Raw genomic sequence first — 18,026 nt, 5'->3', positions numbered from 1 at the left:
CTTCTGTCTTTTCCCTCTGTCAATTAGGTTAGCATTGTGGAGTAACTACAATGTTGTTGATCCATCCTCAGTTTTCTCCTGACACAGCCATTAAACTCTGTAACTGTTTTAAATGTCACCATTTGCGTCATGGTGAAATCCCTGAGCGGTTTCCTTCCTTTTTGGCAATTGAGTTAGGAATGATGCCTGTACCTTTGTAGCGACTGGGTGTATTGATACACCATCCAAATTGTAATTAATAACTTTACCATGCTCAAAGATAAATGTATGTGTGGGGTACAGAGATTAGGTATTCATTCAAAAATCATGATAAACACTATTGCACACATAGTCCATGCAACTTATTATGTGAAATTTTGCCCCTGAACTTATTAAGGCTTGCCATAACAACGGGGTTGAATACTTATTGACTTAAGACATTTCAGCTTTCATTTTGAATGAATTTCTGAAGAACATAATTCCACTTTAACATTATGAGGTTTTGAATGTAGGCTAGTGACACAAAATCTCAATTTAATCCATTTTAAATTCAGGCTGTAACACAACAAAACGTGGAAAAAGTCACAAGGGGTCTGAATACTTTCTGAAAGCACTGTACCAGGAAGTTTGAAAAGACAGGCTGAGTGGGCGGTGAGCTTATTTATGAGCTTTCCTTCATTGACAGCTCTTAGAAACACCCTATGTCAAGAAACTTGGATGCAGTGAGCAGTAAAATCATCTCAAGCAAATTTGATGATACACAAAGCAACTCAAACAACATTGAAATTCCATCAATGGTGTAAACATTTTTTGTACATCTTCTGTTTGCCATGTCTCTTGTGATACAGTTCACAACAGCAGTAACGGATGTGTTAACATGACAAACGCGTCAGAGTTTTGAACGACCTTCCCCTCCTTTTTTTTGTTCATGCTGGCTGAAGACCTAGCTGGCCAGTAACAAATACCAGACACAGATGAAAGGGGAAACATATAAGTATCTTTGCCGTAGATGAATAGTGTAATCATTTAATTATATTTGTAGGGCAGCCCTTGAAGTGACTCTTCTTACCAACACTCTGTGCAAAAGGTTTTATTCTCAGGAATTCAGCCTTCTCTGTATTATCTCTCCAACCTCCATTCTGTCACAGCTCTGAGAAGCAGAGGTTCTGTTGTGATTACATCATGTAGGTCTGATATCTGATTGGAGGTTAACTTTAGAGTAATGCTATTGGTCAACAACTCAGATTTTGAATCCAAACAACGCAGATACACACACTTTATTTCTCTCTCCCTTCCCTATGAGCTATGGGCCATGGCTCAAGCCATGGTTTCTTTGTTTCTCTCTCTGATCATGCTTAGAATAAGGCTTTGTTAATGTCAGTATTGCATTGAAACTTAAGCTCTATGGCTTGTATGTGAATCCATTCATTTTACAAAGTATGCCTAACAGAAATATAAACGCAACATGCAAACTGTTGGTCCCATGTTTTATGAGCTAAAATAAAAGATCACAGAAATGTTTCATATGCACAAAAAGCTTATTTCTCTCAAATTTGTTTACATCCCTGTTAGTGAGAATTTCTCCTTTGCCAATGTAACCGATGTGAAATGGCTAGTTAGTTAGCGGTGGTGCGCGCTAATAGCGTTTCAATCAGTGACGTCACTCGCTCTGAGACTTGAAGTAGGGTTTCACCTTGCGTTGCAAGGGCCGTGGCTCTTGTGGCGCGATGGGTAACGATGCTTCGTGGGGTGTCAGTTGTTGATGTGTGCAAGGGTCCCTGGTTCGAGCCCAGGTTGGCGCGAAGAGAGACGAAACCTACACTGTTACACCAAGTTAATCCACCCACCTGACAGGTGTGGCATATCAAGAAGCTGATTAAACAGCATGATCATTACACAGGTGCACCTTGTGCTGGGGACAATAAAAGGCCACTATAAAATGTGCAGTTTTGTCACACAACACAATGCCACAGATGTCTCAAAAATTGAGAGTGCAATTTGCATGCTGACTGCAGGAATGTCTACCAGAGCTGTTGCCAGATAATTAAATGTTAATTTCTCTACCATAAGCCAACTCCAATATCGTTTTAGAGTATTAGTCAGTATGTCTAACCAGCCTCATAAGTGCAGACCACGTGTAGCCCCCCCAGGACCTCCACATCAGGCTTCTTCACCTGCAGGATCACCTGAGACCAGGCACCCAGACAGCTGATGAAAGTGTGGGTTTGCACAACCAAAGAATTTCTGCAGAAACTGTCAGAAACCGTCTCAGTGAAGCTCATCTGCGTGCTCGTCATCCTCACCAGGGTCTTGACCGCACTACACTTCAGTGGGCAAATGGCTCACCTTTGATGGCAACTGGCATGCTGGAGAAGTGTGCTCTTCATTGATGAATCCCGGTTTCAACTGTACCTGGCGAGCAGTTTGCTGATGTCAACACCCTCATGGTGGCGGTGGGGTTATGGTATGGGCAGGCATAAGCTACGGACAACGAACACAATTGCATTCTATTGATGGCAATTTGAATGCACAGAGACATTGATCCTGAGGCCCATTGTAGAGCCATTCATCCAACGCCATCACTTCATGTTTCAGCATGAAAAGGCATGGCCCTATGTTGCAAGGAGCTGTACACAATTCATGGAAGCTGAAAACATGTCTCCCATTCAGGCTGTATCACAACCGGCCGTGATTGGGAGTCCCACAGGGTGGAGCACAATTGGCTCAGCGTCATCTGGCTTTGGCCACTGTAGATAGGAATTTGTTTTTTAACTGACTTGCCGTTTGGATCAAAGTGTATGACAGTGTGTTCTAGTTCCCGCCCAAATCCAGCCACTTTGCACAGCCATTGTAGAGGAGTGGGACAACGTTGTGAAGGAGATGTGTAGCGTTGCATGAATGGTGGTCACACCAGATACGGACTGGTTTTCTGATCCACTCCCCTACCTTTGTTTTAATATGGTTTTTGAACACTATAATTTGTTTACAAGCATGATAGCTGTACTTTTCGTTTATGGTTGAAGCAGCTTGCTGGTCATCAGCCAATCAGCGTTCAAAGCACTTGAATTAAACATTTCTCAAAATAATTTATCTCTTCTAAATCATTTCAAATGGTCTTATATTCTGATTTGTTTACTAACTTGACTGACTAGTTAATAATGTGTCCTTAAAAAAAAAACATAGCAAAATAACGTGGGTCATAACTTTTGCGTCTGAAGTGACCTCACCACGTCATTCTCATAGTTCTGTCACGGATGTACAAAGTGCGTTATTAATCAAATCCGTACAAATCTTTGTGAATAGTATACAATTACATGCTACTGCTCTAATTATTTGTAACTACATTTGCAGCGCTCGCAGGTGAGTGATTTAACGTTGGCAATGTGAAGACAAATGCGTTGTGTGAAAGTAAAAGTAAAGCTGTCCTGTGTGCGGCCATGTCAATATATTTTTGCCAGAGGCGACCCTAACTTTTATCGCCAGTGTTTAGCTAACTAATTATTATTACTATTAGCAGACAGTAAAGTTAGCTATGCCTACTAATTGTTCCACAACCCTTTACATTATAGCTACGTTTAAGTTTTCGTAATTTCCTTTTTTTTATGGCCACACATCAGCAGTTGTATGGAAGCCTACAGTAGGTTGCCTAGCTTCGATGCAACCTTGGCCATGTGTAGACTTGACAGTTCATGTAGCTTTTATTTATTCTGATCGTAGTTCTGATCATGGAATTACGAACGAGTCATGCATCTACATTTTAAATGTGTCCGGATCCTCTATTCAAGTGCCAGTGTGCATTTTACAAACGGTGGAATAGGCTAAATATGATAACACAACAACTACTGATGGCTGTAGTTAAGTAGCCAGCTGGCCTATGTGGCTAGCAAGCAACGCTAAAGGGATTGCAAACGGGTTAGCATAAATCTAGACCAATTTAATATTCGCTAGAAGGCTAGGAACGTATTTCACCCAAAGTTGTAATGAAAAGGTGCCTCGGTCCCAAAACCCAAGTTTGTTCCACTTGCTGGAGGAGTGCTGATGACATCCCCTACTTTATGCGTTTTCTGTAGGCTGATTTGCGTCCAGACCGATGAGAAATCTGCACACAATGCAGCCCTGCCAGATCTGAACACAATCATACAACAAAGCGAGTTATGCGCGTCTAGACCCGTATTTTTCAATGCGATTTTCCTATTCTGATAGCAATGTCCAAGGTTTCTAGATTCAGGTTGCAGCGAAGCTAATGTGGCTGCACTTGAACTTATATCTCAAATGTGCCTTGGCATGTCAACTATCTTGATAGCTAGGATTGTCCTTTACATTTAACAATGCTTGTGTGACCAGACAATTACAAAACAGTTAGCTAGTTGTTTTAGATTAGAAAGTACTTTGTGACTTGTAAACAACATTGATTATTTCAATACCAATTGCATTCGAGATGCTTTATATGTTGTATATTAATGTGTATATATTTTTCAGTCTAAGCTTTTTCTTGGGCATATTCATTACGTCAATTCTGTTCCAAAACGTTTCTTAAACTGAATTAAATGGAACGAAACGGGGAGGGACCTACCTGAATTGGTCCAATAGAAACTCTCGTTTTAAACTAATTTGGACTAATGATTACACCCCCGTCGTGACCTTTTTTCTTTGCATTCCTTCTCTGTAGCATTAATGGCATTAGCAGATTCTAAACCAAACCTCAGCCATCTACAGGTGTCTGAGCTAGTGAAGAGGCTCTTCGGTTTGACGCCGTCCCAGATTCACCCGCTGCCCAGCTACGATGACCAGAACTTTCACTTGGTGGTCAGTGAGGACGACGAGTACGTCCTGAAGGTAATGAACACTGAGGACAGTCAGAACCCCACTCTGCTGGAGCTGCAGACTCACGCCATGACCTTCCTGCACGAGAGGGGGCTTCCTGCCCAGACCGTCCTCCCCGCAACCTCAGGACAAGTCATGAGCCTGGAGGACATCGGTATGTATGGAGCCCCACACAAGACCGAGCCATGGGATATGCTCTGGGAATCACCAGATGTTACTGTATGATCATGGTTTAATTGCATGTAAGACCTATTAACAAAAATCAGTGTCTGCTGATTTTCTATTCTCCCTGGTACTTAGTCAATCTATTTAGTAGAAATGTAGAATTGTTTTGATACTACCATTCAAAACCTTGGGGTCACTTAGAAATGTCCTTGTTTTTGAAAGATTTTTTTGTCCCATTCAAATGACATCAAATTGATCAGAAATACAGTGTAGACATTGTTAATGTTGTAAATGACTATTGTTGCTGGAAACGGCTGATTTTGAATAGAATATCATTCCTGTGTTCCAATGGTATGTTGTGTTCGCTAATCCAAGTTTATCATTTTAAAAGGCTAACTGATCATTAGAAAACCCAATTGCAATTTTGTTAGCACAGCTGAAAACTGTTGTCCTGATTTAAAGAAGCAATAAAACTGGCCTTTCGACTAGTTAAGTATCTGGAGCATCAGCATTTGTGGGTTCGATTGCAGGCTCAAAATGGCCAGAAACAAAGTACTTTCTTCTGAAACTCCTCAGTCTATTCTTGTTCTGAGAAATTAAGGCTATTCCATGTGAGAAATTGCCAAGAAACTGAAGATCTTGTACAACGCTGTGTACTACTCCCTTCACAGAACATCACAAACTGTCTCTAACCAGAATAGAAAGAGGAGTGGGAGGCCCCGGTGCACAACTGAGCAAGAGGACAAGTACATTACAGTGTCTAGTTTGAGAAACAGATGCCTCACAAGTCCTCAACTGGCAGCTTCATTAAATAGTACCTGCAAAACACCAGTCTCAACGTCAACAGTGAGGAGGCGACTCCGGGATGTTGGCCTTCTAGGCAGAGTTGCAAAGAAAAAGCCATATCTCAGACTGGCCAATGAAAAGATTAAGATGGTCAAAAGAACACATACTGGACAGAGGAATTCTGTATTCTGCTTAAAATCGTCCTAAAACTGAGCACATATTGCTTTATATGATTTGAACATGGGAAAAAAATGTAGCACAGAATTTTAGAAAAGCTGCCGCAAAATCAAGCATCTTTGGCCGCAGAAATCACAAAAAAAATAAGCGAAATCCAGGAGGGACTGATATATAAACGCAAAAAAAGAAACGTCCTGCGTTTATTTTCAGCAAACTTAACATGTGTAAATATTTATATGAACATAACAAGATTCAACAACTGAGACATAAACTGAACAAGTTCCACAGACATGTGACTAACAGAAATTGAGTAATGTGTCCCTGAACAAAGGGGGGGTCCAAAATCAAAAGTAACAGTCAGTATCTGGTGTGGCCACCAGCTGCGTTAAGTACTGCAGGGTATCTCCTCATGGACTGCACCAGATTTGCCAGTTCTTGCTCTGAGATGTTACCCCACTCTTCCACCAAGGCACCTGCAAGTTCCCGGACATTTCTGGGGGGGAATGGCCCTCACCCTCCAATCCAACAGGTTCTAGACGTGCTCAATCGGATTGAGATCCGGGCTCGTCGCTGGCCATGGCAGAACACTGACATTCCTGTCTTGCAGGAAATCACGCACAAAACGAGCAGTATGGCTGGTGGCATTGTCATGCTGAAGGGTCATGTCAGGATGAGGGAGGAGGATGTCTTCCCTGTAACACACATCGTTGAGATTGCCTGCAATGACAACAAGCTCAGTCCGATGATGCTGTGACACACTGCCCCAGACCATGACGGACCCTCCACCTCCAAATCGGTGTAATGCTCATTCCTTCGACGATAAACGCAAATCCGACCATCACCCCTGGTGAGACAAAACCGCGACTCGTCAGTGAAGAGCACTTTTTGCCAGTCCTGTCTGGTCCAGCGACGGTTGGTTTGTGCCCGTAGGCGACGTTGTTGCCGGTGATGTCTGGTGAGGACCTGCCTTACAACAGGCCTACAAGCCCTCAGGCCTACAAGCCCTCAGGCCTACAAGCCCTCAGTCCAGCCTCTCTCAGCCTATTGCGGACAATCTGAGCACTGATGGAGGGATTGTGCGTTCCTGGTGTAACTCGGGCAGTTGTTGTTGCCATCCTGTACCTGTCCCGCAGGTGTGATGTTCGGATGTACCGATCCTGTGCAGGTGTTGTTACACGTGGTCTGCCACTGCGAGGACAATCAGCTGCCCGTCCTGTCTCCCTGTAGCGCTGTCTTAGGCGTCTCACAGTACGGACATTGCAATTTATTGCCCTGGCCACATCTGCAGTTCTCATGCCTCCTTGCAGCATGCCTAAGGCACGTTCACGCAGATTAGCAGGGACCCTGGGCGTCTTTCTTTTGGTGTTTTTCAGAGTCAGTAGAAAGGCCTCTTTAGTGTCCTAGGTTTTCATAACTGTGACCTTAATTGCCTACCGTCTGTAAGGTGTTAGTGTCTTAACGACCGTTCCACAGGTGCATGTTCATTAATTGTTTATGGTTCATTGAACAAGCATGGGAAACAGTGTTTAAACCCTTTACAATGAAGATCTGTGAAGTTATTTGGATTTTTATGAATTATCTTTGAAAGACAGGGTCCTGAAAAAGGGACGTTTCTTTTTTTGACTGGTAAAATGTGAACTCAGCAAAGGTTTGGACACCTACTCATTCAAGGGTTTTTCTTAATTTTTTACTATTTTCTACAGTGTAGAATAAAAGTGAAGACATCAAAACTATGAAATTACACATGGAATCATGTAGTAACCAAAAAAGTGTTAAACAAATCAATATACATTTTAGATTCTTCAAAGTAGCCACCCTTTGCCTTGACAGCTTTGCACACTCTTGGCATTCTCTCAACCAGCTTCACCTGGAATTCTTTTCCTACAGACTCGGAGTTCCCACGTATGCTGAGCACTTGTTGGCTGCTTTTCCTTCACTCCGCAGTCCAACTCATCCCAAACCATCTCAATTGGGTTGAGGTCAGGTGATTGTGGAGGCCAGGTCATTTGATGCAGCACTCCATCACACTCCTTGGTCAAATAGCCCTTACACAGCCTGGAGGTGTGTTGGGTCATTGTCCTGTTGAAAAACAAGTGATGGTCCCACTAAGTGCAAACCAGATGGGATGGTGTATCGCTGCAGAATGCTGTGGTAGTCATGCTGGTTAAGTGTGCCTTGAATTACATAAACCACTGACAGTGTCACCAGCAAAGCACCATCACACCACCTCCTCCATGCTTCACGGTGGGAACCACACATGTGGAGATCATCCGTTCACCTACTCTGCGTCTCACAAAGACTCGGCAGTTGGAACCAAAAATCGCAAATTTGGACTCATCAGACCAAAGGACAGAGTTCCACCGATCTAATGTCCATTGCTCGTGTTTCTTGGCCCAAGGAATTCTCTTCTTCTTATTGGTGTCCTTTAGTAGTGGTTTCTTTGCAGCAATTTGACCATGAAGGCTTGATTCACGCAGTATCCTCTGAACAGTTGATGTTGAGATGTGTCTGTTACTTGAACTGTGAAGCATTTATTTGGGCTGCAATCTGAGGTGCAGTTAACTCTAATGAACTCATCCTCTGCAGCAGAGGTAACTCTGGGTCTTCCTTTCCTGTGGCAGTCCTCATGAGAGCCAGTTTCATCATAGCGCTTGATGGTTTTTGCGACTGCACTTGAAGAAACCTTCAAAGTTCTTGAACTTTTCCTGATTGACTGACCTTCATGTGTTAAAGTAATGATTGACTGTCATTTCTCTTTGCTTATTTGAGCTGTTCTTGCCATAATTTGGTCTTGGTCTTTTACCAAATATGGCTATTTTCTGTATACCACCCCTACCTTGCCACAACACAACTGATTGGCTCAAATGCACTAAGAAGGAAATAAATTCCACAAATTAACTTTTAACAAGGCACACCTGTTAATTAAAATGCATTCCAGGTGACTACCTCATGAAGCTGGTTGAGAGAATGCCAAGAGTGTGCGACGCTGTCATCAAGGCAAAGGGTGGCTACTTAGAAGAATCTCAAATATAAAATGTATTTCGATTTGTTGCACAATTGTTTGGTTTCTACATGATTCCATATGTGTCACTCCATAGTGTTAGGTTCTTTATATTTCAGAGTAAATAACTCACGGACACTAGATAAGCTTTAACCAAGTTTAATTCTTCCCTAAGGTTCTGTACAGCTGTAATTCAGACAGCAAAACATTACTCACCATCACAGTTATATACATCCCACTTAAGACACTCCTCCTTCTCTCCAATCCTTGCGTCGTATGGTTCAACAGTAAAGGGTAACGGGATACCAAACCCTTATTGCTCCCTTAAGGGAATCTGTCCTCACCTCCTGACCTCAACCCCTCCTTCACCTAATCCACAGATGTGCATCTGTCTTCCCTATATCAACACGTTGCTCTCCTCTCGTCCACCCAACACATTCCAAAGCCTTCTGTCTTTCTTCAGAGAACCCTTAGCTTCTGACATAAAACCCTGTCTCTTTTACTCCTTTGATTCTATGCTTCTTTCCTGTCATTTATTTAATATCTCAATGTTCAAAGTTTATCCGATTCCAACAATAGTTTTGATGTCTTCTATTATTTTACAATGTCGAAAATAGTAAAAATAAAGAAAAACCCTGGAATGAGTAGGTGTGTCCAAACTTTTGACTGGTACTGTATATATTGCTTTGTAAATGTATTCACACCCCTTGACTTTTTCCACAATTTGTTTTTACAGCCTGAATTTAAAATGGATTTACATTGATATTTTTTGTCACTAGCCTACACACAATACCCCATCAAAGTGGAATAATGTTTTTCGAAACGTTTACTAATTAATGAAAAGCTGAAATCTCTTGAGTAATTTTAAATATTCAACACGTTTGTTATGGCAAGCAAAATAAGTTGAGGAGTAAAAATGCTTAAGAAGTCACGTAGTTTGCATGGACTCACTCTGGGTGCAATACTATTTTTTAACATGATTTTTAAATGACTACCTCGTCTCTGTACCCCACACATAAAATGATCTTTAAAGTCCCATAGTCGAGCAGTGAATTTCAAACACAAAGACCAGGGAGGTTTTTCAATGCCTCGCAAAGAAGGGCACCTATTTATTTTTATTTTTTTAAAGCAGACATTACACATCCCTTTGAGCATGGTGAAATTATTAATTACACTTTGCAGGGTGTATCAATACACCCAGTCACTACAAAGATACACGTGTCCTTTCTAACTCAGTTGCTGGAGAGGAAGGAAACCGCTCAGGGATTTCACCATGAGGCCAATGCCGATTTTAAAACAGTTACTGAGTTTAATGGCTGTGATCGAAAACTGAGGATGGATCAACAACATTGTAGTTACTCCACAATACTAACCTAAATGACATGGGGGCAAGAAGCAAGCCTGTAGAGAATACCATTTTTTTTCAAAACATGCATCCTGTTTGCAACAAGGCACTAAAGTAATACTGCAAGAAATGTGGCAAAACAATTCACTTTTTGTCCTAAATTCAAAGTGTTATGTTTGGGGCAAATCCAATACAACACATTACTGAGTACCACTCCATACTTTCAAGCATAGTGGTGGCTGCATCATGTTATGGGGATGCTTGTAATCGTGTCTGCTTTATATCCTGTCAATTTGTCCAATTTAAGACCCAGACAACCAGGTTGGGGCAGTTCATAACTAATCAGTAACCTTAATAGATCTTTCAAGTATAAGGGAGGAGTGAAAACTTGCATACAGACACTTGGCCGTCCAGCAATTGAGTTTGTTTCGCCTGGTGTAAAAGTTCCATTCAGTTTCTGGAAATATGAATAACAATACTGCAGCACTAGAGGGTCAGACCTGGGGGAACCTTCAATACTGCAGCACTAGAGGGTCAGACCTGGGGGAACCTTCAATACTGCAGCACTAGAGGGTCAGACCTGGGGGAACCTTCAATACTGCAGCACTAGAGGGTCAGACCTGGGGGAACCTTCAATACTGCAGCACTAGAGGGTCAGACCTGGGGGAACCTTCAATACTGCAGCACTAGAGGGTCAGGCCTGGGGAAACCTTCAATACTGCGGCACTAGAGGGTCAGACCTGGGGGAACCTGCAATAAGAGATCAAACTGAAATCATACCAGTTGCACTGCATTTTAATGTTGAGTCTGAGTATTAGTACCTCTAGCTAGGTTAATGTTAGGTAACAGAGTCGGAGCTGATTTGTATCTACATTGCCTCTAGATGCTTGGCAGAGTTAATTTGATCTTTGTTGACAAGGAGGTGGTGAAACAGGATGAGCTTATATTCCAATTTCCCCCAGAGGCCTGCAGATCTCTTCCAATTACTTTTTTCTTTTTCCTGGTAGACTGTGGCTTTGGCAGGCAGAAGTACCTGGTGAGACTGCTGACCTATTTACCGGGGACCCCCATCGCCAAAGTGCCCTGCTCTCCACAGATCCTGTATGAAGCTGGCAAAATGGCCGCCAAGATGGACACAGTCCTGCAGGAAGTATGATTATCTTAAATTAGTCTGCCTGAGGTGCATTCAAGTAGGCTAATGTTTGCAAATGTTTCTATTTAAAGTGCATACAGTTCGGTTGGCAACATTTTAACTTGAAGGGGGTAAGACATTCATAACACCTTCATTAAATGATGTCCCGTGACATCAAAATATTTTCACTGTTTGCAATGTCTGGCCTTATGGTTTGTGCAACATTGTAGCCTATATAGACCTACTGTGTGGCTGTTGCTGTGGTGAGAGAGAAAAGTGCACCTGTAGGCCAGTGTTTAGCCCAAACAATTCATATCCTACGGTCGAGAACGTGCGGCCAATCTGTCAGTGAACAGCATGCAGACAAAACAAGCCTTTCGAAGTATTTCAAATACAATCGTGGGCAAACACAGGTTGGAAAGCAAATGGCTTCTGCTGAAAAGAGAAGACACTAATCTGCCAGCTGTAGGATACGACATATATTGTATCAACTTCCAAATAGGCCTATAGCGCGAACAGTATTGTTTTACAAAGTAAAACAAGAGAGAGGCTTTTGGTACGAGAGAGAGGCCATCGCTGGTGAGTGAGCTGTGCATAAATGGGTGAGTCAGTGAAACTGGAAAGCTTTTTTGGGGACTATAATTGTCTCTGCGTACTGTACAATATGTCTCTCCACAGACCTAGGCCTAGGTTATTGATGGATTCAAGACAAGGTTGTTTTTATTGATCTGTTTGTCAGTAGCCTGTCATTTCGATCATTTGTGCAGTGTTTAAAAAAAGATTCTGCTAGTCTCCACTCATGTAAAATGATGCATGAAATGTTTTTATATAAGGCCACATGTTTTTCAGACCCTAGGCTACTAAAATTATTCCCCGTGCAACTTCTGTAAACGCGACGACGCGAATGCAAAGATATTCATTATTATAAAAGTAATTTTCTTTTTCATGCATTCCGGTACCTCAGAGGCCACCAGGTCACTTTTTGCTCCCACCTCCCGATTTACCAATGGAGCACTGCATGACCCCCTTTACGAGTATTGTAGTATCATTCAAAAAAAAAAAAAAACTTTTATAACACATTTATTCAGTATCATTCATGAGGAAATAAAATACACTTTTTCATGACAGAACTACTTGAATGGGGTTTGCGGAAGGAATTCATATGAAACCATTTCATAACACCTTTTATGAGTGTCGCAGTATCATTCATTCAGCATCATATTCCCATTTCAGGTAAAGAATGAAGCCAGTAAAGTGTTACATTTTTTTTAAAAAGGTAGTGTTAGGTTTGGCTCAGGGCAAACAAAATTAGCAGCGTTTTTGAAAGCTGTTGAAAAACCATCACAATAGATATTATTCTAGGAGGCTGATGCTTATTCTGTGTTAGTGAATACATTTCTTGTATATTGAGAGCAAGAAAATGGGTTCTGTAAATTTGAAATAGTCACAGTGGATTGAGATATGCATTGGACATAGAAGAGTAACACTGAAGACAGTTTTATTTTTTTTATATGCTGGATTGTTTCAGTCTTTGAATGTATGTGAGCTTTGAGCGTACCTCTAAATGTGGACCTAACAAAATACTGTCATGATTTTTACCCACATTTCCTTGCATGCTCTATGACCCACTGCTATGCGTGATCAGATGATTTCAAGGACTTTTGATTTATATAACGATTGATTGGCAAACAAATATTTCAGTGGTAAAAAAACATAATACGTAATTGCTCATAGCTGTACGACGGCATGTTTTGTATTTTTATTTTTTTTCTGAAAATAATCTGATCACGAGTAGTTAACTCAGTTCCTGGTTGATGAGTCTGTTTCCGTAGATGGAACATCCTCAACTCCATGTACTACAGAGGGAGAAGTTCATCTGGAGTCTGTCCAACATCCCTCTTCTGGAGCCATACCTCCATCTAATGGATGGGGATCCTGTACAGCAGGTGGTCAAGTCAGTCATCCAACAATACAAGACTTGTATACAGCCCAAACTCAGCTCCTTCCGCAAGTGTGAGTCTCTCCCTTCACCAGCTGTTCTGTCAGAGCTCTCTCTTTTGATAGACCTGGTTCAAATGGAAGGAAACGGACTGGAACAGGGAAGGACTATAGCGTGGGCTAGTTCATCAAGAGAGGCACATTTTTTTTTTTTTTTCCATTGCATGCCACAATGAATATGACCTTCATTTTAACAATGTAACTAGTCTGTTGTAATGATTGACAGGTCAGGTACTGATACAGGTGGAGAATGTAATGGTTTATAACTGAGCGGTGAAATCAGACCTGGGGTCAAATAGTATTGGTTTTCTTTCAAAGACTTTCACTGGGCATTATTGAGTTTACTCAGTGCGATGGAACCAATGGAATAGGCCACCAAAGTGCAAACCACGCCAGTTTGGTACTCTAGGTAGACTCAAGCAAACGCTCAAAACATTTGAACGATTTTAATTACTATTTGAGCAAACGTCTGGTACTATTGCGCGTGCATATTTGATATGTCAAGTAAACGTGCATTTGTCTCTATGTAGGCATCAACCACGGGGACTTCAATGACCACAACATCTTGGTGCAACCAGACGATTCAGCCACCTACAAAATCTCTGGCATCCTGGACTTTGGGGACATGAGCAGCGGCTACTACGTGTTCGAGCTGGCCATCACCATCATGTACATGATGATTGAGAACCCCACACCTCTGGATGTGGGAAGAGACGTGCTAGCTGGCTGGGAGAGTGTTATTCGCCTCAACGAGGCCGAGAGGGACGCCCTCTACCTGCTGGTGCTCTGTCGCTTCTGCCAGTCCCTGGTTGTGGCTCGCCACACTGTGGTGCAGTATCCAGAGAACAAAGATTACGTCACGATCACCACCAAGATGGGCACCCGCCATCTTTGCCGACTATGGGAACTGGGCAAGGAGGTGGTGGAGAGGAGGTGGTTTCAGAATGCCGCCCATTATCCTGGCAACGAGTGACCCAATGGTCCTCAAGCCCAAGAGGTTAAAGGGAAGCAGTCTCTCTTGAATATATTACTGGGAGCTCTTTCTTTTCATAGGCTGTGTCCCGATTCTTTTCCCTTCAGCCAATGCTTTCACCAATCCAATGATTTTTGAATCCATGTGGAGTCTGCAAGTGCACCTTTTTTTAAAGTATTAAAAAGTACATATGCCTAATATGACATCATCCAAAAAAAGTGTGGCGTGCCTCACGCTAATAGTTGGTTGTCATCCTGTTCTGCATGATGATGTCATATTGCTGAGTCTACCTTTTAGCAGACAGACCATCTGATAAAATGTAAACTCATTTAAACATATTAACTGGATTCTATCAGTCTGGCAGTGTGATTACTGAGAAAATTTGACGCAAATCCTGTTCTAAAACTGTTTTGAATCTTGGTCAGTCTCAGATTTGTCTAAACCCATCCAGTTGAGAGAAGTCTACATTTTCTCTGATGGTCTGTGGTAACTCAGTTTTACATACAGTAAGTCATCTCAACACTCCCAAAGCTTTGATTTACGAGTTAAAAGGAAAAAAAAACGCATGGAACCATGACCACTGTAAGCTTTTTATTGGTGATTTGTGCTCTTTTTCAAAACGGTATGTTGACATTCTGTCATACTGTGGATAATGTCTGTCGGGTTGAAGGCCATATGATTATTCCGATGATTTGAGGTGCTTATGCATAGCAACAAGTTACTCTGAATCAGCTGTTGCAGTGTCCACAATCCACACCATGTCCTGTGTCAATTTCATCATTCCATTTTTAGGGCTCACTTCAATTAAAGTGTAGCTCATTTACAAAATAAGCGATTCAGCAGCTATGACCTACATTTAACTGAAGTGCCTGTGTAAGAAGTAATTGATGTACCATGATCGTTTTGTTAAAATCCTATTTTGTAAGAAATTAATCAAATTCATTGCATAATAAACCTAAAAATCTGTGAAATGAGAGAAACTTTCAAAGTATTTATTTTATGAAATACTATGGGGATATATAGGCATGTCTGAAATTATTGGCACCCTTGATAAAGTGAGCAAAAACATACAAATATTACATGCCAAAAAAATTGTACTCTTCATATTTTCTACAAATACAATTGCTCAGAGAAACAGAATTAGTTAAAACAAAATCTCAAAAAGATAGGGGTAAAAATGTTTGGCACCCTTGTTTTCAATACTTTTTCAATAAATCAAATTTTAATTGTCACATGTGCCAAATACAACAGGTGTAGACCTTACCATGAAATGCTTACTGACAAGCCCTTAACCAACAATGCAGTTAAGAAAAATATGTAAAAAATAAGTAAATAAATATGTAAATAAAAGTAACAAATAATTACAGAACAGCAGTAAAATAACAATAGTGAGGCAATATACTGGGGGTACCGGTACAGAGTCAATCTGGTTAGTCGGTAATTGAGGTAATATGTACACGTAGGTAGAGAAAGTGACTGCATAGATAATAAACAGAGAATAGCAGCAGTGTAAAAGTGGGGGGGGACAATGCAAATGGTCTGGGTAGCAATGCAAATAGTCTGGGTAGCCATTTGATTAGCTGTTCAGGTGTCTTATGGCCTGGGGGTAGAAGCTGTTAAGAAGCCTTTTGGACCTCGACTTGGCGCTCCGGTACCGCTTGCCGTGCGGTAGCAGAGAGAACAGTCTGACTAGCGTGGCTGATCACGTTGAGGGAGAGGTTGTTTTCCTTGCATCACACGGTCAGGTCTCTGACCTCCTCCCTATAGGCTGTCTCATCATTGTCAGTGATCAGGCCTTCCACTGTTGTCATCAGCAAACTTATTGGTGGTGTTGGGATTCGTGCCTGGCCGTGCAGTCATGAGTGAACAGGGAGTACAGGAGGGGACTGAGCACACACCACTGAGGGGCCCCCATGTTGAGGATCAGCGTTGCGGATGTGTTGTTACCTACCCTTACCACCTGGGGGCGGCCCATCAGGAAGTCCAGGATCCAGTTGCAGAGGGAGGTGTTTAGTCCCAGGGTCCTTAGCTTAGTGATGAGCTTTGAGGGCACTATGGTGTTGAGCTGTAGTCAATGAATAGCATTCTCACATAGGTGTTCCTTTTGTCCAGGTGTGAAAGGGCAGTGTGGAGTGCAGTAGAGATTGCATCGTCTGTGGATCTGTTGATGCGGTATGCAAATTGTAGTGGGCCTAGGGTTTCTGGGATAATGGTGTTGTGAGCCATGGCCAGCCTTTCAAAGCATTTCATGGCTACAGACGTGAGTGCTACGGGTCGGTAGTCATTTAGGCAGGTTACCTTCTTGTTCTTGGGCACAGGGACTATGGTGCAACATGTTGGTATTACAGACAGAGAGAGGTTGAAAATGTCAGTGAAGACACTTGCCAGTTGGTCAGCACATGCTCAGAGTACACGTCCTGGCAATCCGTCTGGCCCTGCGGCCTTGTGGATGTTGAACGTTTTAAAGGTCTTACTCACATTGACTGTTGAGTGCGTGATCACACAGTCATCCGGAACAGCTGATGCTCTCATGCATGTTTCAGTGCCGTTTGCCTCGAAGCGAGCATAGAAGTAGTTTAGCTCGTCTGCTAGGCTCGTGTCACTGGTCAGCTCTCAGCTGTGTTTCCCTTTGTAGTCTGTAATAGTTTGCAAGCCCTGCAACATCCGATGTGAGTCGGAGCCGGTGTAGTACGATTCGATCTTAGTCCTGTATTGACGCTTTGCCTGTTTGATGGCTCGTCGGAGGGCATAGCGGGATTTCTTATAAGCTTCCGGCTCAGAGTCCTGCTCCTTGAAAGTGGCAGCTCTACCCTTTTAGCTCAGTGCGGATGTTGCCCGTAATCCATGGCTTCTGGTTGGTGTATGTACGTACAGTCACTGTGGGGACGATGTCCTCGATGCACTTATTGATAAAGCCAGTGACTGATGGCTTTATCAATAACACATTTTTAATAAAGTTAATATCCTGATTGGTGAATGATTCTGTCCTCATTATTGGTCATTTAAAACATCCGCTGCACTTGTCGCATACAAGATAAGATGCATGTTTTTGGATTTTTTTTTAATTCTGGATATTTGTGTTCTTCTCACTCTGTCATTTAGGTCATTATTGTGAAGTCACTACAATGTTGTGGATCCATCCTCAGTTATCTCTGACAGCCATTGAACTCTATAGCTGTTTTTTTTAAATCACCATGGTTACATCCCTAAGCAGTTTCATTCCTGTCCTGCAGCTCAGTTCAGGATGACTATCTTTCATGTGTCTGTGTGTCTGGGTGGTTTAATACATAATCCACAGCATAATTATTGACTTGACCATGCTTAAAGAGACCATGCTTATTCAATGTCTGATTTGTTATTGTTATCCATCTACCAATCACTGCCCTTCTTTATGAGGCTTTTGAAAAGCTCCCTGGTCTTTGTAGTTGAATCTGTGGTTAAAATTCAATACTTGACTGAGGGACCTTAAAGATGTTGTATTTATGGGGGACAGAGGAGAGGTTATTCAAACATCAATCGCCTATTATTTACATTGAATACTCAATACTCAACTTTTTTTTTAAACTCCTGAACTAATTTGGGCTTGTCTAAAGACAGGGGCTGAACACTTAGTACCTTCAGAAAGTATTCACACCTCTTGACTTCT

General features: G+C 42.0%; 1 protein-coding gene across 1 annotated transcript; it reads left to right on the top strand.

Moving 5' to 3' along the window:
* The first annotated feature begins 3,197 nt into the window (after positions 1–3,197).
* hykk.2 (hydroxylysine kinase, tandem duplicate 2) lies at positions 3,198–15,356 on the top strand. Its single transcript, XM_029695473.1, has 5 exons — positions 3,198–3,339; positions 4,649–4,957; positions 11,285–11,427; positions 13,242–13,422; positions 13,938–15,356. Exons 2-5 carry the CDS (start codon positions 4,654–4,656, stop codon positions 14,378–14,380), a joined length of 1,071 nt encoding a protein of 356 aa, XP_029551333.1. The 5' UTR covers positions 3,198–3,339; positions 4,649–4,653; the 3' UTR covers positions 14,381–15,356.
* The last annotated feature ends 2,670 nt before the right edge of the window (positions 15,357–18,026 follow it).

Source organism: Salmo trutta, chromosome 17, assembly GCF_901001165.1.
Source record: "Salmo trutta chromosome 17, fSalTru1.1, whole genome shotgun sequence".
Classification (NCBI taxonomy): Eukaryota; Metazoa; Chordata; class Actinopteri; order Salmoniformes; family Salmonidae; genus Salmo; species Salmo trutta.
The sequence above is the reverse complement of the archived record's forward strand: the minus strand, read 5'-3'. Positions and strand labels throughout refer to the sequence as shown.